The 23183-nt window shown below is 42.9% G+C and overlaps 1 protein-coding gene across 1 annotated transcript in view; it reads left to right on the top strand.

Moving 5' to 3' along the window:
- Positions 1–23183, top strand: part of LOC129703508 (rootletin-like) — a 229040-nt gene that overhangs the window by 46126 nt on the left and 159731 nt on the right. Inside the window, exon 4 of the mRNA XM_055646034.1 lies at positions 19610–19789. Coding sequence (XP_055502009.1) covers positions 19610–19789 — 180 coding nt within the window. The remainder of the gene's footprint in view (positions 1–19609; positions 19790–23183) is intronic.

Here is a 23183-nt window from a genome sequence, read left to right as displayed (position 1 = left end):
AAACATCCATCTAAAGGATTTCCGGGAAGTTATCAATCAGAGGTGCACACCATGAGGCATCAAACCATTGCAGAAAACCATTCATCGGAGCCTCAGGATGTCTATTTGTATCACAAAATGCCTTAATCTACATTGTGCTGCTTTTTCCCTAATTGCCTACCTCTAGTTCTTCTCTTCCCCAACGATGAACTTGCAATGGTGTTGTTTCAATGCGATGCCAGTGACAATGGCACTGGTGTACATTTTGGAGGCCATTTTCATCAGCCTCATCCAAGAGCGGAACTCGCTATCAAAACATGGAGGGGACGAGGGACACAATTTTTTTGGCGGCCACACGCGCATGCGCGCACACTCACACACATACATGCGCGAGGCTTCGGAGGCTCAATCCAGCGCTAAATGCAGCACAACTCTGCCTGTCTCACCGGGTTAACCAACAGCCCTGTCTGGACTGACGGGACACCAGCGCTGCTTCACCCATATTTCCCGCAAGTCCAGGAAGGGTTGTAAACTCACCTGGTGTGACAGGCAGAGTTAACTGGGTTTAGCGCTGTTTCTCTGCGCTAGCCCGTCTGATTCCTGATCAAAGATCCTATAGTGGAGGATCTTTGCTGCCGACCTCTCTGGCCACCCGCGGGGAGGGGGGGGTGCGGGTACTCGGGAGGGGACGGAGATTTCACCGGGTTTTAAAATCCAGATTACAAAAACTTGGGGGGGATGTCCCCCACCTCTCAAAACATAGAAACATAGAAACATAGAAATTAGGTGCAGGAGTAGGCCATTCGGCCCTTCGAGCCTGCATCGCCATTCAATATGATCATGGCTGATCATCCAACTCAGTATCCCGTACCTGCCTTCTCTCCATACCCCTGATCCCCTTAGCCACAAGGGCCACATCTAACTCCCTCTTAAATATAGCCAATGAACTGGCCTCAACTACCCTCTGTGGCAGAGAGTTCCAGAGATTCACCACTCTCTGCGTGAAAAAAAAAGTTCTTCTCATCTCGGTTTTAAAGGATTTCCCCTTTATCCTTAAGCTGTGACCCCTTGTCCTGGACTTCCCTAACATTGGGAACAATCTTCCTGCATCCAGCCTGTCCAACCCCTTAAGAATTTTGTAAGTTTCTATAAGATCCCCTCTCAATCTTCTAAATTCTAGAGAGTATAAACCAAGTCTATCCAGTCTTTCTTCATAAGACAGTCCTGACATCCCAGGAATCAGTCTGGTGAACCGTCTCTGCACTCCCTCTATGGCAATAATGTCCTTCCTCAGATTTGGAGACCAAAACTGTACGCAATACTCCAGGTGTGGTCTCACCAAGACCCTGTACAACTGCAGTAGAACCTCTCTGCTCCTATACTCAAATCCTTTTGCAATGAAAGCTAACATACCATTCTCTTTCTTTACTGCCTGCTGCACCTGCATGCCTACCTTCAATGACTGGTGTACCATGACACCCAGGTCTCGCTGCATCTCCCCCTTTCCCAATCGGCCACCGTTTAGATAATAGTCTGCTTTCCTATTTTTGCCACCAAAATGGATAACCTCACATTTATCCACATTATACTGCATCTGCCAAACATTTGCCCACTCACCCAGCCTATCCAAGTCACCCTGCAATCTCCTAGCATCCTCCTCACAGCTAACACTGCCCCCAGCTTAGTGTCATCCGCAAACTTGGAGATATTGCCTTCAATTCCCTCATCCAGATCATTAATATATATTGTAAATAGCTGGGGTCCCAGTACTGAGCCTTGGGGTACCCCACTAGTCACTGCCTGCCATTGTGAAAAGGACCCGTTTACTCCTACTCTTTGCTTCCTGTTTGCCAGCCAGTTCTCTATCCACATCAATACTGAACCCCCAATGCCTTGTGCTTTAAGTTTGTATACTATACATGGAGGGGATGTGTCCCCTCTGCCCCCCCCCCCCGGGTTTTCCACCCCTGGCCTCATCATCACTGCAGATACCTGGACAGCTTTGTATTATTCTACAAACTTTGAGGTGGAATGGAAAGGAAGACCACATGAACTGTTTTCTGGGACAAACGAACAAATAATGTCATGAGGTTAGATTTCACTTGTTTTGAGTTTTGTTGCTAAAGATCCATTAACCAACTTAGTTAGGTCTAGCAGCCCCAATGTGTAGAATTATTTTCCATTGTTGGCACTAAATGTAACCCACCAGTCTGTTAAATCATATGTCAAACAAAATGGTAATGTTCTTACTCTGTGAGAAAGTTGGCTGTGGTTTCCTGAGAAATGAGTTCTCACTAGAATCCTGGACAATACTTTATCTAATGTCACCGAAACATGTTGTCTGATCATCTGATCATACATGAGATACATGGGATTATGCTGTATATCAAATAATTACTTTACTCTAAACAACAAAAGTAACTAGTCGTTGTGTGACATAGTGGCACAGCTGGAAGAGCTGTTGTCTCATAGCTTCAAGGACCCAGGTTCAATCCTAGCTTTCGGTGGAATTTACATGTTCTCTGACCATGTTGCTTTGTCCCAGGTGCTCCCAAAGGACCTGTGGACACGTACATGGATTGCAAATGTTAAGAGGAACATGGGTCAAATATGGGGAGCTTAGATAGGCATTTTGGTCAGTATGGACAATTCTATACTGTATAACTGTGACTGGTTTTCTCCCACATTCCAAAGAAGTGTGGGTTGGTAGATTAATTGGCCATGTAAATCACCCCTTAGTATGTGAGTGGTAGTGGGATCTGGGAGTAGTTGATAGGAATGTGAGAAAAATAAAATGTAAGATTAATGTAAATGTGTGCTTGATGTGTTAAAGGGCCTGTTTCCATGCTGTGCAGGGTTCTATGCCAGTCTACGACTTCAAAAGAATATTGTTGGCAGAAAAACTTGGCATCACTCTAAGGCAGAAAGCATTGTGTAAACAAAATATTTCTTCATTTTCCATCTACCATGATTCTTGAGAGGAAAGAGGCAGAATTGCTCATTTGGATTTGCACACATGCCCACCTTTTAAAAATTATGATAGAATTTGAAAGGGAGGTATTGCATGACTACCACAGGTGTGAATGATGCTGCCTTTGGTACTCTAGCATTCTCTTGGGTCTGAAATATCTTGGATCTTGTGATCTACCTCAGGCCAGCAGCATAATCAAGGACGAGTCGCACCCTGGCCGCACCCTCTTCTCCCCTCTATCAGGCAAAAGGTATAGAAGTGTGAAAACGCACACCACCAGATTCAGGGACTGTTTCTTCCCAACTGTTGTCAGGCAACTGAATCATCCGACCACAATCAGAGCAGTGCTGAGCTACTATCTACCTCGTTGATGACTCTCTGTCTGTCCTTGATCGGACTTTGCTGGCTTTATCAGCCATGATCATATTGAATGGCGGTGAAGGCTCGAAGGGCCAAATGGCCTACTCCTGCACCTAATTTCTATGTTTCTATTGTACTAAACATTACTCCCTTATCATGTATCTGTACACTGTAAATGTATTGAATGTAATCATGTATTGTCTTTCTGCTGACTGGTTACCACGCAACAGAAGCTTTTCACTGTACCTCGGTACATGTGACACTAAACAAAACTAAACTAGGAATGGGACTTTACAATTTAACATTTAGAGGGGATGTTTGTAGTTTCAGTGTCACCAATGGACTGAACAAATCTGGGGATAAACCTTGGGAATGAGATAGGCCGATGTCTCCAAAACTCAAATTTGAATCCCATGTTATATCCTCCTGTAATGCAGAGGAAGATTCCGGAAAACTTTGGTGGTAGTGGGTGAGGAACGGTAATTATAAGAAGGATAGCACTGATCAGATTTGTGCCATTTATTCGTGTGTCGCTCCACTCTGCCCTTTGGTCCTTCTGGTGAGATACAACCTATGAGAAAATAACCTCCTAGGGTAAGGAAGAGGAAGAGAGAAGCAAAGTACAATGTGGGTAGTGTAGTTTGTGTTGAATGTAATTACTTTACACACAACAACACTGCATAAGGGACAAATCTTCAGCCTGGAGGTAGAGCTGAAGGTCCAAGGGTTAATGGTGTTTACTATTTTGAAAACCTCTCAATTAAACAATACAAGTGGAGTTATATTTACCGGACCTGCCATGCTCAAACATTCCAGCAGGGATAATAAAGAAAGCGAATTAATGACCTGGGAATTTTAATTAGAGATCAGCAGTTGCCAGGGGTCTGAATGGAGCCAAAACGTTCCCTGTTCCAAAAGCAGAGCCAAGTGTAAAGGCCAAGGTCGTTAAGAGCAGTTTGCAAAGTTAGTAGAACAGCAAGGGGTTATTGTGTCAGGCCATAACTTGAGGGAGTGTGGTTGAAGTGTGCCTTGAGACTGCATTTCACTTATCCAGTATTGTTAGCATTTGTTGGGCTTTGTGGAATCAGCTTGGTGGCTTTTTCCTGCTTCATTGTGTTCTGTTCGGTCAGATCAAAAAGGTGTTACAGCTGGGCACCCCCAGTACAGATCCTCTCTGTTTGGTGGTTTTCAGCTCGGATTGTTAAAGAGGCCAGTGTTACCACAGCTTTACTCGCAATAACATCTACGGCCATTTATATGGTCCCTTCATAAATGTGTTATTAAATAAAGACTTGGTGTTGGGCCACACAAGTAAATAGTCAAAAGTGTGGTTGCAGAATGAACCAAATGTGCAGAGGAATTAAATTTGAATTTGGCCAGGCCAGAAGGAATGAACCACATGATGGTTTATCTGGGAAAGGGGCTGCTTTTGTGTGAAGGATGAGCTAACAAAGAGTTGTGGAGGGAGTGGTCTCTATGGAAAGCAGAAAGGGGTGAGGATTTCAAGATGTGATTGTCTGGGGGATCATGTTGAATGTGATCACCCCACCAGCCTCTGCATCCAATTCATAATTCTCTGACAGTTCCGCCACCTTCATCATTGTTATATTCCGGACGGCAGAATGAATAACAACTTACATGCAGGCTGCCTGGATCACAAGAGAGAGTTTTATTACCCAACATTCCCTGCTTATATGCAACACCAACTCATTAACATATGTATGAATACATTACAATCATGATTGCACCGGCTATGATATCTTATCAGCTTTCTTCCCCCTACTACAATCAGTCTGAGAAAGGGTCCAAACCCAAAAGGTTGCCTTCCCATTCCACAAATGCCACCTGACCCACTGAGTTACTCCAGCGCTTTGTGTTTTACATTAGAATCTCATACAGTGGCTTTCGTCTTCACAATAATTAATTGGAAGTAATTTCTAGCTTTTCGTGACTGGCTGTTCGGGAAACAGAGTGGCAATTTAGAGAGAGCAGAGGGGTCAAGGGACATGACAGTAAAGTAATGATGGGTGTAATCTTGGGAACCTTATTGGCCTGTCCCACTTGGCACTTTTTTAGGCAACTGCTGCCGACTGTCATAGTCGCAGCCGGTCGCCGAAAAACCAGCGGTCACCTACGTCATCCTGGCGACAACCTACGACGGCACTTATGTCAGGAGAAGTCAAGCTACGTTCATTGGTGTCAAATCCACTGCCGCCAAAAAATTTTCAACATGTTGAAAATTTAGCGCCGACCAGAAAGACGCTACAACTTTTTGCGTGACTGAGGAGACTACTCCCGGCGACCACTGTGGAACATGTGGCGACAAACTAGCTGCCTGTAGTTGCCTGAAATATCGCCTAAGTGGGACAGGCCCATAAGGTTTTGTTTTCAGATGACGTTACTGAGGGACAACATATAGATAAGAATTAGCAGGGGGCCAAGGAGAGGTACTACATGGATGCGAGCTATAATGGAAGGGAAGTCATACGTTTGATTCTTTGGTCACAACTGGATGAATAGGCACAAAATCAAGCAGTTGTGGCCCCCACTTAATTGAACCATGAGGAAGACACATTGGAAAATAATTATGGGAATAATATATCAAAAGTTGTGATTGTTGATGGATTACTTTGCCATAATCTGATTGGATATCGTGAATTAAATCATCAATGTTATGTTATTATAGAGACAAAAAACAGCCTGGAGAAACACAAATTAGGGATTCTTGGAAATATAGCATGAACTTGGGAAGCTGCAGCATACCCCAGCAATTTAAGGAGGAAGGGGAGGTTGAAAGTGGGATCGGTTGCACGCAAGGACCACAGGGATACGGGGGTTTGGTCATTGAGAAGAGAGGTGACTATGGCAGATTTCCAGTCTTCCAGTTTGATTAAAATGTATATATGGATCTTACCAACCAGCTCCCTGGTACTGAGCATGTTGAGTTAGTGTCCAGACAAACTGCAGAAAATATCCTATTTAATGCAGTGAGATAATGACTTCAGGTGTGTTTGTTCACTCTCTTAAGAGAAAGTCTGCAGTCTGTGTTATCCTGCATCTGATGGTGGAGAAAAGAGGTACTTTATTTTTGAGATACAGCCTGGAAACAGATCTTTCGGCCCACTGTGTCTGTCAACCAGCAATGCCCGCACATTAACATTATCCTACACACACTAGGGATAATTTACAGTTATACAAAGCCAATTAGCCTACAAACCTGTTTGTCTTTGGAGAGTGGGAGGAAACCGGAGATCTCGGAGTAAACCCACGCAGGACACGAGGGAGAACGTACAAACTCCGAACAGACAGCATCCATAGTCAGGATCAAACCGGGGTCTCTGGAACTGTACACTAAACCTGAGTCTCTGGACCTCTGTACTGCCTTACATCTCCTTGGACTGTATTTATGGGTTTCAGTCTATGCTCAGCATTTGCTACTTCTGTTTGCACACCTTCCTAAGAATGGTGTAAATACTGTCAATCAACTTCAGAAGAGAATTAAATAGATAGTTGAAAAAAACGACTTCATGCAGTTATTGGAGAAAACCTGGCAAAATGAGACCGAATGGATAGATGAACGGTAGAATCATGGAGGAATTGATAGTAATCTCAGTTGAGAAAATATAATGGAATTAGAGTAGGATTAGTGAAAATAGGTGCTTCTTCTTCTTACATATGGCATGCACAGCCTAAAGTTGTAGGACAACATGTTCTATTTGAAAGAATAGGTGCTTGATGGTTGGCATGTACTTGGTGGGCCAAAGGACCCACTTCCTTGCTATATGTCTGTGGATCTATGTGGATTATTGGAGTATGTTTCAGGATCTCAGCGGAAGCCTGACTAATTGTACAAAAAAGGTTTCACAAAGCATGGGCTTCTCTTGGGGGAAAACTGTTAATTTGTGCCAAGATTAGTTCTTCCCCATTTGAATTAAATTGTAATGTAATTGGCAATTCCAATGAGTAACAAATTGGTCAATAACCACACATGTTTGCAAAGCAGCAAAATCTTCAATAGTTCCTGTGTCCCCTCTCGCTCTCTCTCACTTTCTCTCTCTCTCTGTAGTATAGAAAATAAAAGAAAAGGGACTCCTTCAGAAGTACAGAATGTGTCGGGGAATACTTAAAACACAATTAGGTGAGCAAAAAGTGGCATTAAATATCAGTGGTGGGCAAGTATTTTATGTTTATTTAGGGCAGTGATAAATCTGAGGGGAGTTGGTAAGAATGTGTGGAGAAAAAGAGCAATCCAAGTAGGGTTAAGGCCCTGTCCCACTTTCACGACCTAATTGGCGACCTCTGCCGAGTTTGCCCTTGACTCATACTCGCAGCATGGTTGTCATGAGGTTGTAGGAGGTCTTCGTAACACTTCCTCATGCTCGTGAGTGATCTCCACGTACTCGTGACCTCAAGTGGGTCGCGGCGTTTTTTCCAACCTGATAAAAAAATCCATGAGTAAATAAAAGGTCGGCATGGAAAAAATTGATATTTTTTACTTGTAGGTAGGTCGTGGGTAGGTCGTAGTGGGTTGTGATGGTAGTCGTAGGTAGTCGTAGACAGTCGTAGGTTGTCGTAGGTCAGTAACTGGCCCGAGAAAAAAAATTCAAACATGACATCATTTTATCATGTGATCATTTCCACTCGTAGTTGTAGTTGGTCTTAGTTGTGGAAGACTGAGGTCGAGGGGGGTCGTAGGAGGTCATAGACATAGTCGCAGGAGGTCGTAGATATAGTCGTAGCCATAGTCGTAGGAGGTCTTTTACTTCGGCGAGTCAACACAACATTGACATTTTTTTCAACTCGTCTAGGGTCTTCTAAACTCCTGGATTAGGTCATCCAAGTGGGACAGGCCCTTTAGTATAAATTGATAATTGATGGTCAGTCTAAAATTGATGGGCCGAAGGACCTGTTTCATACTATATCTCTCTGTGACTCCATATCACCGTCCAATTGAGACATCACAGGACATCTGCATCACCCATGCTAAGACTGGTCTCAATGTTGTTCTGAGTACTGCTTAAACCCTTCTGTTATCTGCATTGGTCTAGCCCTCAAACAACAGCAACAACAGAAACATCGCTGTACCCTTGTGCTACTACCTGGCAAACTGCAAAACGTAATGCATCATGCTGAACGAAAGCCAAATTGGAATAAATGTGAATCGTCCCTTTCAAACATTGCTGTAACTGTGCGGAATGAATTTCTCTTCACTTTCTCTGAGGATCATGCCCAGCGGTGCTTGCCGGCTCCACCACCCACCTCCCCCACCCCAACTCCCACTGCTCCGTGCTGTCACCAGTTGGAAAATATGCGGAATAGAAAGGGGGAAAATTTCAATTTCTCATCAAGTCGTAAGCAGAAAGCTTGCCCTATATTTCATCTGATTTACAGTTAGGAAAGTAACTATGATTAACTACACATTGAATTTGAATGCAGTTATTTAGGATTGATGCACTCAGGCTTGAAGCGTGGGAAGTAAGGGATGCAGCCAAGAAAAACAAGATAAGGAGATATGTGGATGGAGCCAAGGTTCGGGTCAATTCTGAAAGGGATATTTTTGTACTGTATCACATGAATGGAAATGTGTTAACAAACAGCTTTATATTAGATAGCCAGGTTTTATTCTAAACAAATCTTAAGATTATGGAAATCTGAAACAAAAACCAAAAATTCTGAAAACCCTCAGCCAGATGATCATCAATTGTTACATTTGAACAAGAATTAAGTGTTCGGTCCCTTGTGCCTGTTCTGCTGTTGAATCAAATTGTGGGTGTTCTGTGACTCGTTACTAAAATCCTGTTTGCTCAGGTCCATAATATATTTGGTTAATAAATATCTGCCAATCATGCTTAAGATTCAGCAGCTACTGCCCATTGTTTCAAGCCTTAGTTCCTGAATTTATGTAAGCAAAGTTATTTGGACCCCGATCTGATCCAGAATGCCCCCATCGGTCCCACATCACATCATCTGATAGTTTCTTAAGCAATTCCAGACCTCTCGCTCCACTGTCTTACCCAAGAGACCGTTCCATATGTTGTTGCATTCGCAAAGAACTTCCTGACATGTCCTAAATTTCTTATGGCCTAGCTTTAACCTTCAACACATTTGTCCTGCTTTTATGATCATTTGAAAGCCTTTTCTGAAGTTTTTATTCCACTTTAATATCTGAGGTATGATGGCTATGTAGATAAATTGCCTGGGGTGGTGGAGGAGCCAGATATGATAGTGGAGATTAAGAAGCTTTTAGATAAGCACGTGGAATTGCAGAGAAAAGAGGGAAATGGATCATATACAGGCAGATGAGATCAGTTTAACTTGCCATCATGTTCAGCACAAACATTGTACTCCTACTCCTACTCCTGTGCTGCATTGTTCTATGGTCTAAATAGATTTGATGTGTGTTAACAATGATTGCATTGAATGGTTAAATAGGTTTGAAAGACTATGGCCTACTCCTGCTTCTGCTCGAGACAATTTACAGCAGCCAATTAACCTACCAACCTGCAAGTCACTGGTACATGGAAGCACTTGGAGAAAGAACCACAACCTCACAGGTGAAAACGTCGAACAGATAGCACCTGAGCTCACGAATTTGGGTCTCTGGAGCTGTGAAGCAGTAGCTCTACTAACTGCACCATGGGGTTGCCTGACTTTCAGTCGGAAATGTAGATCAATAAAGAAAAGGACAGGTTTTGTGTAGATTATTTAATAGAATAGAATTGAATTGAATTGAAATGAAAGCCACAGCATGGAAACAGGCCTTTTGGCCCACCAAATTCACGGCAACCATCGATCAAGTTTAAGTTCAAGAGATTTTATTGTCATCCGCCACTTCTATGTTCCACTTTTGCATCTGCACCCTACACACTTTGGGGTGATTTACAGAGGCCAATTTAACCTACAAATCCCCACTTCTTTCGGATGTGGGAGGAAACCAGAGCACACAGAGGAAACCCATGGGAAACCACAGGGAAATGTTCAAACTTCACACTGAGGTTAGGAGCGAACCTGGTCTCTGGCGTTGTGAGGTAGCAGTTTCACCAGCTGATGATCAGCATTTAAGTGAGGGAAGAAACACGAAAAATGATAGATTATAATGCTGGAAGGGATTAAGGAATTGAATGTCCAACAAACTGCTTAATAAATCTTATATATCAAATAAAACAGAGCACTGTGAATTCTCAACAGATTTGGGATAATGTTTCAAGTCAATGATCTTTCATTAGGAATAGGAAAAGTTAGACATTGAGGTTGTAGACAAGAGGAAGGAGTGACCTGAAAAATTAACTCTTTATGCAGACAATGCAGACATTTCCTGATCTAGTGTGCATTTCCAACACCTTTGGTTTTATTTCAGCTATCCAACATCTGCAGTTTTTTGCTATTCAGCTCCTTAGTCACGGGAGCTGGTTCAACACGGACATCAAAGAATGAGTTCTTGATTTTGGCAAGATTTAGAGAAGCACGTATAGCAATAGAGGAAATATGATCATATAAATTTGATTTTGAAAATGTTTTTCAGACCACAGCCGAAGTCCCCAGCCAAATTTGCGTTAAGTAGACATTTCAGATCAAGCCTTAACTGTGCTTTTTAATACCCTATCACTGCTATTGACTTTGCTCAATGCATGGCTTGTCTTCTATTTGGCACCAAGGAGTTCATCAACCAATTTCCTATTTTTTCAAGACTAAGATTTCACCCTATTCTTCAGAGAGCTCTCAAATCAAAGGTCATCAGACATACATCTGAAGTTATGTTTAAGAAAGAACTGCAGCTGCTGGAAAAATCGAAAGTAGATAAAATCGCTGGAGAAACTCAGCGGGTGAGGCAGCATCTATTGTGAAGGAATAGGCGATGTTTCAGGTCGAGACTCTTAAGAGTCGAGTCGAGACCCTTAGGAGACCCTTCGGGTCACCTATTCTTTCCCTCCATAGATGCTGTCTCACCCGCTGAGTTTCTCCAGCCATTTGGTCTACCTTGCATCTGAAGTTATACTCAGCTGCTTTTCGAGTATGGATATTTTCATCCCTGCTTGTGTGCAATCAAGGGCAATTTTTTACCAGATCCAGTACAGCTTCAGACAATAATCTATACACATATAAAACTCATCTTGTCCTCTTCCGGTTTGCATTGTTTTTAATTTTGCGCAAAAACGGTACCCGATAGCGCTACGATTTTTTGCCACCTTACTCGTCATTCTCCTGTGCTGCACGTGCTTCAAGTTTTGTTCCAATCGGTGTTATATTACAAAAGTTATTAGTCTCTCCTTTCATTCGCTGGGACGGCTATGCCCCTTCCGGAACCTGTTGTCAATCACCAGTGGTGAGAATAAAGCTGAAGGAGCAGAGTGAGCAGAGTGGGGGCTGCGATCGCGGGTAGGCGGGGGCTGTGTTCGCGGGCGGGGGCTGTGTTCGTGGGCGGGGCCTGTGTTCACGGGCGGGCGGGGGCTGTGTCCGCGGGCAAGCGGGGGCTGCGTTCCGCGGGTGGGCCTGTGTTCGCAGGCCAGAGGGGGCTGTGTTCGCGAGCGGGGCCTGTGTTCGCGGGCAAGCAGGGATTGTGTTCTGCGGGTGGGGCTGTGTCCACGGGCGGTGGCGGCGACTACCACGATGAAGTGCAGCCAGGGCCGGGAGCTGCTGAGTATGACAGGAGCCGGGGACGGGAGCCACTGAGTCAGTTCGGAGCCTGATCCTGGCGATGGTTAGCCCTAAAATGGAGCTGCTTCTCGTATACAGATTTTTGTAGTTTGGCACCAGTAATACTCAATGGATGTGGAAAAAAAAGCATCACAAATTTAAATTTATCACTGATTGTCACTGATTTCCTCTAAACATCAACAACATTCAGTCTGAAGAAGGATCCCAACCTGAAATAATGTCTACCCATATGTCGTTCTCTGGAGATGAGTCACTGCGTGTAACTTTATCACATAACTCCTCCTCGTGTGAGACTCTTGTGGACTTGGTCTCTTTCTTCTATTTATTTCTTCTTCACCAGTGTTCTAACTTTGCTTAAATATTCAGTTTGATGTTATTGTTTTAACTTGCTCAATTGAACCTTACAAAGGGATTATGCAACCAAAACAAAATGTAATCATCATCAATATAGTGAAATGTGAGTTTGACGCTTGATTCTCTCCTCTCGTCGCGTTTACCATCTTATGGCATAGACGCTGTCTTGCAGTTACTATCTAAACTGATGATGAGAGATTGTGGAAATGGATGAGTTATCCACAAGAAACAGTCCCATTCTGCCTCACAGAAAGTGAATGGAGTAGATGTATTTATAGGCTTCACCAAGCCAAAGGAAGATTGATGGAGAAGTAATGAGTTTTAAACCCATGAGCTCCCAGAAGCAAGGAGGCAGTTCAGTAGCATTGAATTGTTAGGATCTGGTTTTAATCTCCACTGGAACCAAATAAAGATTATTGCTATGATACAAAGCAGCTGACCTGGCAGCGTAATTACACCATTACAGGGACATTGTTAACAATTAAAACAATGGAGGCCGTGTTGTGAAACATTATCTGCCCAAAGAGTGAAGATTAAATACAAAGAATGTTTGTTTTGAGGAACCAGAGTTAATGGTGCCCCCTGCCTTCCTCCCCTCCCCCCAGCTCTCACAGAGGACTAGATTGTTGAGGCCACAGCCAGCTGCTTCCTGTTAACGGGACAACCTGCCTGCAGAGGATGAGGCAACTGATTGGATTTTACTCAGCAACAACCTTTCCCACTGCCCCCTTCCCCCCTCCCCCACAACAACAATTCCCCATACCCCTTCCGCTTTTGCCCATCACTAATGGCCATGCACATTTTGTGCTAGGATTTCCCCCAGGCTTTGGAAAGCAAAATTAAATTAAAACATTCGGACCAGAAGTGTCCATCTGTTGCGGCCAAAGCAGGAGGTGAAAATGGGACTCTGTGGACATAATAAGAACAATATATCTTGGAAATGTTTTGGGATTGCATGATTAAATATTACAGTCACCCCTCACCCAGATAATAGACTTAGAATAGAACACACCCTTTTCATCGTTGTAACGTACGCTCCTGTTTCTTGTGGACCACAGCCGATACTGTTAACTTTTGGATGGAAGACAGTTATTAGCTACAAAGGAAACCCAAAGTAAATATAAGCTAACTACTCCTACAATCTCATGTGTGTACACCGTCCAAATGGCAGAGCCCAGTTTAATCCCTGCAGGTCTCACACTATAAAATCCAAAACTCTTGGATTTGGAAAAAGCTATTCGTAGTTGGTGCATGCCAAGGGCGCAATTAATTGGCTATGAGATTCTCTTCTTTTCAATAGAACGTTTATGATTTTTAACGGGATGAATTGCCAGCTCCTGGTCTTGTATTTTTTCAGTCCAGCATGTGGCTTACCCATCTAGGCCTGAGGCCTTACTCTGCCAGCTCCCTTCACCCCAACCATTGGGCATATCGTTTTACCCTCACTTTCTCGCTGCAATTTTCACTAAGCACCTTCTGACCTACCATTTGCTGATCTGTGTACTTGCAAGTTCAGGAGCATGGGGCCATTTAATGGTGGATCCATTGTCCAGGTCCGGTATGGGTGTGAGACTGGAACCAGATCTAGGGTTGGGATCAGCTTTAAGAAAACCAGGGGTTCGGAATCCAGGCTGAATATGAAACTTATTATATGAGACCTGCATCAAAGTTGTCATATCCATGGAGAAGTTAATTGATATAAGGAATTGAGGTCTTAAATGTCATTGACAGCAGCCGTGGCAATATTCGGGGAAGTCTTTGCTGTGATCCCTCATGAGTACTAATGACTTTGTGTGCACAGCTCTGATCATGTAGTCTTGTTGTACCACTTGTCCGGTAATCCATGCAATTCAGGTCATCACGCACCTTTACTCAGTAACTCCTTCAGATTTTTTTAGTTTAGTTTAGAGATACAGTGTGGAAACAGGCCCTTCGGCCCACCGAATCTGCGATCCCTGCGCACTAACACTATCTTACACACACTAGAGGCAATTGGAGGAGGAAACTGGAGTGTCCAGGGAAAATTCACGCAGGTCACGGGAAGAAGGTTCAAACTCCGCACAGACAGCACCCGTAAGTTAGGATTGAACCCGGGATCTCTGGCGCTGTAAGGCAGCAACTCTACCTCCGCGGCAGTGCTTTATGGATCGGCACAACTATAGTGGATCATATGTAGCACCTGCTTCCAACCAGTGGAAATCTTCATGTTTTAGACCGAGATTTGAGTTGTTCAAATTTTTCTTTGCATCCAACAAGTTTTTCGAGAGGAGATAATGGAATGTCTTGTTATGATGAGCTCTGCAATGCAGAGAGACGACAACTTTTCAGTCAGTTGGAGGGATAACTATTTTATAATAACATGGTGACATCCTTGAAATGCCGAAACAACTGCAGATTCTTGAATCTGAAATAAGGAGAACATTACTGAATAAATCTCAACAGATCAGGCAGCATTTGTGGAAGGAGAATAATCAATAATTTACGTCTGTGACCCTTTGTCTGGGCATCAACCATTTTCTGTTTATTGATGATTAGTCAGACCTGATGGCATGGTACAGCTTTCTTCACATTCAGTTTGATTATTTACCGACTAGGTAGACTGCTTCTGATGAGCATGCAAAGGAAACATGGATGCGGGTCAAAAGGTTTAATTGCTCTCTGGTTAATGCCTCACATTTTTTCCTTGCGTCCGGCTTTATTTTGAACAAACATGTTTAAATTTAGAAACAAATTACTTTCTGGAATTTCCACACTACCAAGCAAAAGAGACCTCAGGTGAAGAAGGCATAAAACATGAGAGGTGGAAATATTTGCAAGAAAGTGATTGGCACAAGTAAAATTTGACAATAGACAATAGGTGCAGGAGTAGGCCATTCGGCCCTTTGAGCCAGCACCGCCATTCAATGTGACCATGGTTGATCGTTCACAATCAGTACCCCATTACTGCCTTCTCCCCATATCCCCTGACTTTGCGAACTTTAAGATCCCTATCTAGCTCTTTCTTGAAAGTATCCAGAGAACCAGCCTCCACCTAAGGCAGAGAATTCCACAGACTCACAACTCTGTGTGAAAAAGTGTTTCCTCATCTCCATTCTAAATGGCTTACCCCTTATTCTTAAACTGTGGCCCCTGGTTGTGGACTTCCCCCAACATCGGGAACATGGTTCCTGGCTCTAGCGTGTCCAAACTGTTAATAATCTTATATGTTTCAATAAGATCGCCTCTCATCCTTCTAAGTTCCAGAGTATACAAGCCCAGCCGCTCCATTCTCTCAGCATATGACAGTCCCGCCATCCCGGGAATTAACCTTGTGAACTATGATGCACGCCCTCAATAGCAAAAATGTCCTTCCTCAAAATTGGAGACCAAAACTTCGCACAATACTCCAGGTGTGGTCTCACTAGGGCCCTGTACAACTGCAGAAGGACCTCTTTGCTCCTATACTCAACTCCTCATGTTATGAAGGCCAACATGCCATTCACTTTCTTCACTGCCTGCTGTAGCTGCATGCTTACTTTCACCGACTGACGAACAAGGACCTCCCAGATCCCGTTGTACTTCCCCCTTACCCAACTTGACACTATTTAGATAATAATATGCCTTCCTGTTTTTGCTACCACAGTGGATAACCTCACATTATCCACATTAAACTGTATCTGCCATGCATCTGCCCACTCACTCAACCTGTCCAAGTCACCCTGTATTCTCATAGCATCCTCCTCATAGTTCACACTGCCACCCAGCTTTGTGTCATCTGCAAATTTGTTAATGTTACTTGTAATCCCTTCATCTAAATCATTAATATATATTGTAATATATTGCTGCAGTCCCAGCACCGAGTCTTGCGGTACCTCACTATTCACTGCCTGCTGTTCTGAAAAGGACCCATTAATCCCTACTCATTGTTTCCTGTCCGCCAACTAATTTTCTATCCATGTCAGCACTCTACCGCCAATACCATGTGCCCTAATTTCGCCAACTAATCTCCTATGTGGGATCTTATCAAATGCTTTCTGAAAGTCCAGATACACTACATCCACTGAAATTTCAGAAGATTAGTCAAGCATGATTTCCCCTTCTTAAATCCATGCTGACTCAGACCAATCCTGTTACTGCTATCCAAATGTGATGCTATTTCATCTTTTATGATTGACTCCAGCATCTTCCCCACCACCGATGTCAGACTAACAGGTCAATAATTCCGTTTTCTCCCTCCTGCCTTTTTTAAAAAGTGGGATAACATTAGCTACCCTCCAATCCACAGGAACTGACCCTGAATCTATAGAACATTGGAAAATTATCACCAATGCATCCACGATTTCTAGAGCCACTTCCTTAAGTACTCTGGGATGCAGACCATCAGGCCCTGAGGATTTATCAGCTTTCAGTCCCATTAGTCTACCCAAAACCATTTCCTGCCTAATGCAGATTTCCTTCAGTTCCACAGTCACTCCAGATCCTCTGACTATTAGTACATCAGGAAAATTGTTTGTGTCCTCCTTAGTGAAGAAGGATCCAAAGTACCCGTTCAACTCATCTGTCATTTCCTTGTTCCCCATAATAAATTCACCCTTTTCCATCTTCAAGGGTTCAACTTTGGTCTTAAATGATTTTTCCCCTTTCACATACCCAAAAAAGCTTTTATTATCCTCCTTTATATTCTTGGCTAGCTTACCTTCGTGCCTCATCTTTTCTCCCCGTATTGCCTTTTTAGTTTTCTTCTGTTGCTCTTTAAACGTTACCCCAGCCTCTGGCTTCCTGCTCATCTTTGCTATGTTGTACTTCTTCGCTTTTATTTTTATACTGTCCCTGACTTCCCTTGTCAGCCACAGTCGCCCCTTACTCCCCTTGGAATCTTTCTTCCTCTTTGGAATTAACTAATCCTGCACCCTCTGTATTATTCCCAGATAAACCTGCCATTGTTGTTCCACTGTCATCCCTGCTAGGGTATGTTTTCAGTCAACATACCTGAATTTGGCCAGCTCCTCCTTCATGGCTCCATAGTCCCCTTTGTTCAAATGTAATACTGACACCTCCGATTTACCCTTCTCCCTCTCAAATTGTAGATTAAAACTTATTATATTATGGTCACTACCTCCTAATAGCACCTTAACCTCATTCCTTTATCAAATCTGGTTCATTACACAACACTTAATCCAGAATTGCCTTCTCCCTGGTATGCTCCAGTACAAGCTGTTCTAAGAATCCATCACAGGGGCACTCCACAAACTCCCTTTCTTGGGGTCCAGTACCAACCTGGTTTACCCAGTCTACCTGCATGTTGAAATCCCCCATAACAACTGTAGTATTGCCTTTATGACATGCCTATTTTAACTCTTGATTAAATCTGCACCTTATTTCCAGGCTACTGTTTGGGGGCCTGTAGATAACTCCCATTAGGTCATTTTACCCTTACAATTCCTCAGTTCTATCCATGTTGGAAGTTCAAGGAGCAAGAAAACATTTTTGTGCATAAGAATTTGATGTTTATCAATCTGAAGGATTTATAGCAAGAAGGAATAGGATGATTTCTATTTCAGGTACTCTCAGTATCAAATGTTTCGTTATGAAGTAAAGTGCCCTCTACAGTCATGCATCAAACAGGCATTAATTTCCTGTATACAGATCACCAAGAATTCACTAGTTGAGTAAAAAACAGCAGTTAGATCTCTCTACACTAATGGAAGAGACTTTGAGCTTCAATGTGGCATGGCCTCATTAAACTAAAAGTCAGTCTACCTTGTCCCACCACATCCACATACCTGGTACTATATGGATTAGATGGAGTGAAAAGCACCATCTATCCAGTAAGCATCTTATAGTGAGCTATTGCATGGGTTTGTTAACAAGAAATCTCCTCAAGATGCCCGAACATAAAACATATGACCGTAGCAGAGGTTTCCTGGTATCCTTGCCAGCACCTAAGACAGATGATGTGGTCACCAACTTTGTTGTTTTATATGGCATATAGTTGTATACAAATGAGCAACCTTGTTCCTGCAATACAACAATGATAATACATTAGTTGCAGTGTCCTGAGGAAACACAAGACTTCAAAGAAATGCACAGATATCAGTCTTCATCAATGATGGGAGAGTGTAATCGCCAATCAATTAGACTCTGACAACTTCCATTCATTTTCCAGACACACTTTATTTACTTGAGTACGAGGAGAGCAGCACCGTCCCAGTTACTTTATTACTGTGAAATTCCAATCGGAATGGTCAACATTTCATACAGATTTTGACCCTTGAAATTGTGCAAGCTTTCTAATTTCTTATCAACAATAAAAATACATTCTCAAAACATTAATATACTAATGCAATAACACTAATACAAGTAAACCTACATGCTATTTAATCCTTTATTTAATTTTCAATATCAAGAACCTTGTAGCGTGCATCAAAGAATACCCATCCCATGGCATTGGGGTACGTCAATGGATACCTATCAGGAACGTTGATATGCGTCAATGGATGCCTAAAGATGTTGTGCTGTACAGCTATCCTAACCTTTGTCATACTGCAGCTTCCACAAGAGCTGGGGTGAAATACAGAACTAAAACTTAATGTTGCCTTTCCAGTGGGGAGGCAGCCATTGCGCAACCTTTTGCAGACAAAACATTACATTAATGAAGCTGAACATCATCGAGAGTATCACATCACATATACGGTGCACGGTGACACAGCCAGTAGGACAGCTGGTTCACAGCATCAGCAATTTAGATTCAACCCTGACCTCAGCTCCTGTCAGCATGGAGTTTTCACATTCTCCTTGTGACTGCATGGGCTTCCCCAGTGCTCTCATTTCCTCGTAGCTCAAAGATGTGTAGGTTGTTGGGTTAATTGAGTACTTAATTGCACCTAGTTTGCAGTGAGTGGTAGAATGCGGGGAGAGTTGGTGAGATGTGGATGAAATAACATGGGATTAGTGCAAATGGCTTGATGGTGGATGCAAACTTGGTGGATTGGAGGACTGCTTTCTATAACTGTGCACTATAACTCTGGGGGGGCTCAGGAGGCCCCGGCCACGGGTGAACAACAAGAGGAAGATGACTGAACTTTGGTGCCTTCCCTCACAATAGGAAACTTTGATTCCGCTGTGTGGGGATGTTTATGTTAAAGTCTATCGTGTGCTGTGTTCTTTTTTTTATTCGTATGGCTGTATGGTGACCACAAATTTCACTGTACCAATTTGGTGCATGTGACAATAAATGTCTCTTGAATCGCTTGAATCTTGATATGATAGCCCATGTCACTAATCTGTTTCCTCTGCTATCTGTTTCATTAGTTGGAGAAATCCCTCAAGTTGGAAGTGTCTGAGAGGGAGCAAGAGGTGGCTGAGTCAAAGGCTGTATCAGATCTTCGTCGCCAGTTTGAGGATGAAGAGAGAGTATACAGGAGAAAGCTCCAGGCCTATCAGGATGGACAGCAGCGTCAAGCTCAACTTGTACAGAAGCTTCAGGCCAAGGTAGGAATTTCCTTTCAATGCAGATTTTAATCCACATAAATGTCACAGGTTGACCTACAATTCAGAGGATGGAATTTAGTTTGAAGGGAGGAGCAATTGCCAAGCAGGATTAGTGAGGAAGGATTGAAAGTGGAATAAATATCAACTAAGCTTGATAGCTGGGGTCTCTTTAGTGCAGAGCTGTTCACATCTATCAGCCATTAACTGAACCATTACTTAGAAATGAAGGAATGGGACAGTGGTTAATAAAAAAAAGGACTGACAGTTTAAAAATTGCTGGCTTAGTTTGAGGAACTAAGGTTCCTTAGGTTGAGGAAGGAAGGGATGTTGGGAAACCCAGATTGTAAGGTTTCTGTGGCACTGTAACCACATCAGTTGTAATACAGCGCTGCAGGATGTAGGGAACAAGTCCAAGGTTTTTTCTGGATCACTTTTTATTTGTTGTCAGGAAGCGGCAGGATTATTTGGACACTTCGGTTGTTGATGATTTATATTTAAACAGCTTGCCAGGCCATTTCAGATGTGTTGACAGTATTGTGTGAAATTGGAACAAAGTGTAAATTATTTTAAGCCATCAGGATATCTATAACTATGAGGGGAGTAATTGGGGTATCCTGGGAACCACCAAAACTACAAAAACCAAGCACTGAATACTCTGAAATTTGGGTCCAACAATTTGACTGTGTCACAACCACATTTCGGTATAAAATTGGGATCCAAGAATCTTTCTGACAAGACCACATTAGAGACTCCTTGCAACATTTAGGGAAGTGGCCTGTGTTAGACGGAGGACCTTTTTGTGACATTGGTCTGTGTGAAATCAAGTGATGAACTGGTCCATTATTTCATGGTGTAAAAGTCACCATGAAGGAGTCAATTTACCAACTGTACAACCAATGTAAAGTATTTAATCTGTAGACAAGCCTCAAGTCCTTTACACAGTGTCCTTGAAAATCTCTCATTGCCCCAAACCCTCACTGATCTTGCACTGACTGGTGTCTTAATCTATCCCATCACTACTGCTAATGTTTAAAATTAAATCTTCTTCAAGTGTAAGTTCCTTAACTCTAATTATTCATGCCTCTGCTTTGTTTGGTTTCTGCACTTTCAGTTTACACAGCTGTACCTGATTTCATTTTGTTTGTCCTTGTATGGGACCAGCTCGCTTTTATTGCTTCTTTGCCCCACTCTCTTTTACTTACTGTTGGACTTAGCTACTTACAGGTTTGGATTTGAAATGGTGAAGTTTTTCCTGATGCAGGATCTCAGCCCGAAACGTCGACTGGACTTGTGCTTCCACAGCTGCTTCTGTAATGTTCTCCCAGCAGTTTGCAATCTGCAATCTTGTGACTCAATTTTTATTCTAATGTATGGTTTTGCTTTCAAAGCAGTGGTTAAGCAACCTTCAAGAAACCTGTCTAACGATCAATCATTTGACTGTTCCATAATGAATTGGGTTAGTGCAGCAATATTGGGAGCAGTCAGGTGGTGTGTTTGGCCTCCATTGCTCTATGATACAGGACTATGATGCCCAGCTTGTTTCATGGTGCTCTAATAATTCCTGGTCTCACAAGAGGAGGCAATTGTGCCTGAACTGCCTCGTTGAATGAGCTATCCAATTAGTCTCATTCCCCTCTCTGTTCATATAGCATAGAAAAATGTTACTGTTCAGGAACACATCCATTTTTCTGAATACACTCCCAGCACCAGAGGGCAGCACCGTGGTGTAGCTGGTAGAGCTGTTCTCTCACTGCTCCTGTGACACTGGATCAATTCTGACTTTGTGACGTTTGTATGGAGTTTGCATGTTCTTCCTGTAACCACCTGGGTTTTCCCCGGCTGCTCCAGTCTCCTTACATCCCCATGACATGAGCTGATAGGTTAAATGGCTGCTGCAAATTGCCCCCAGTGTGTAGGTTGGCATAATCTGTGGGGGTGGGGGGGGGGGGGGGGGGAGTTGATAATAAGAATATGGGGAGATTAATGTGGGATTTGTGTAGGATTGATGTGGATGATTACTCGATGATTGGCAAGAATAATGGGCTGAAGGTCCTGTTTTATTCTGCATGATTATGCCAACCTGTTGCATGAGAAAGACTCTTCATCTCCTTCCAATTGTCAATTGCAAGTGTCACCTCGTTACTGATACTCTTCAGTGGGATCGTTCATCCCATTTGTTAAAAATCTCCATCAAACCTTCCCTTAATCCTCTTTATCATACCGTTTGCAAGATGGCATCGGAATTTGGCGATTCTTTGCATGTTGGTCCCAGAGGGGGCGTCTACTCTCATCCAGTGCAATTGCTCATCTCTTTTAAATCACTTTTCTATCTGTCCGACTTACCACTATCCCAATGCGGACATTGGACTTTGTCTCTGGAACTGTGGCGCTACAATGCTGAGAACTATATTCTGCATTCTGTACCTTTTCCTTTGCTCTACCCACTGTACTTGAGTTTGGCTTGATTATATGTATGTATAGTATTGTCTGATTTGATAGGTTAGCATGCAAAACAAAGCTTATCACTGTACCTTGGTACACGTGACAATAATAAACCTAAACCTAACTTCTGTACTTTTGTCTAATTACCTCCTTACATAATTCTCCAAAAAGCTTTCCACCCAAGTTCCCAATGCAGTTTCTTATGGAATTCTGATGGGAAGCATCCAAAATGTAAATGGCCTTATTGGGATCCAGCCTGTAAATTGTTCCATGCATTCATCACTGTTCCATTAATTTGCCAGCTATGAGTGCCAGCAACTGGATTTCTGTTGGTATCGGGTTGGAAAAGACAAGAGGCTATGTTATTGTCCCCCTTACTTGTGAGTTTGTTGCAAAAATATTTAAATACAAATACTTGAAATAGCTAAAAGGTTTAAAGCTGTCTTTTTGTGCAATAATTATTCACTATGTTTAAGTTTGCATATTTCCAAATTGTAACCAAGTTGATCCTAGTTTTATCTTGTTTAATCCAGTCTAATCCAAATGTAACCTTCATTAAATCATCAACTGATTCTGTGGCACAACTCTACAGGGATTTCAGTTTGGTGCGGAACAATGAACTCTTGTGCTGCTTCCACGAACGAGATCCAGGCTGTGGCTCAGTGGGAATAACCTCCCCGCAGCTTAAGAAAATAAATCTGTATTGAACGGGGAATAGTATGAGCACAAAACTCAATGTGGTTACGAGCTCTGAGTCTGAGGAGCTACATTTAGCCAAAACGTTTCACAGGGCACACATACGGGGAATGTGTGGAGGCACATTTACAGGACAAACTGTGGGAGAAGGTTGTAGAAATACGATTCACAGGATACACCGCAGAGAACACTAAAGGTATATTTATAAAGTACAGTGCGGGATACACATGCGTAATGTACACAACGTGGTCATAGG

The sequence above is a fragment of the Leucoraja erinacea genome, chromosome 14, assembly GCF_028641065.1.
Source record: "Leucoraja erinacea ecotype New England chromosome 14, Leri_hhj_1, whole genome shotgun sequence".
Taxonomy (NCBI): domain Eukaryota; kingdom Metazoa; phylum Chordata; class Chondrichthyes; order Rajiformes; family Rajidae; genus Leucoraja; species Leucoraja erinaceus.
This window is presented reverse-complemented; position numbering and strand designations above follow the sequence as displayed.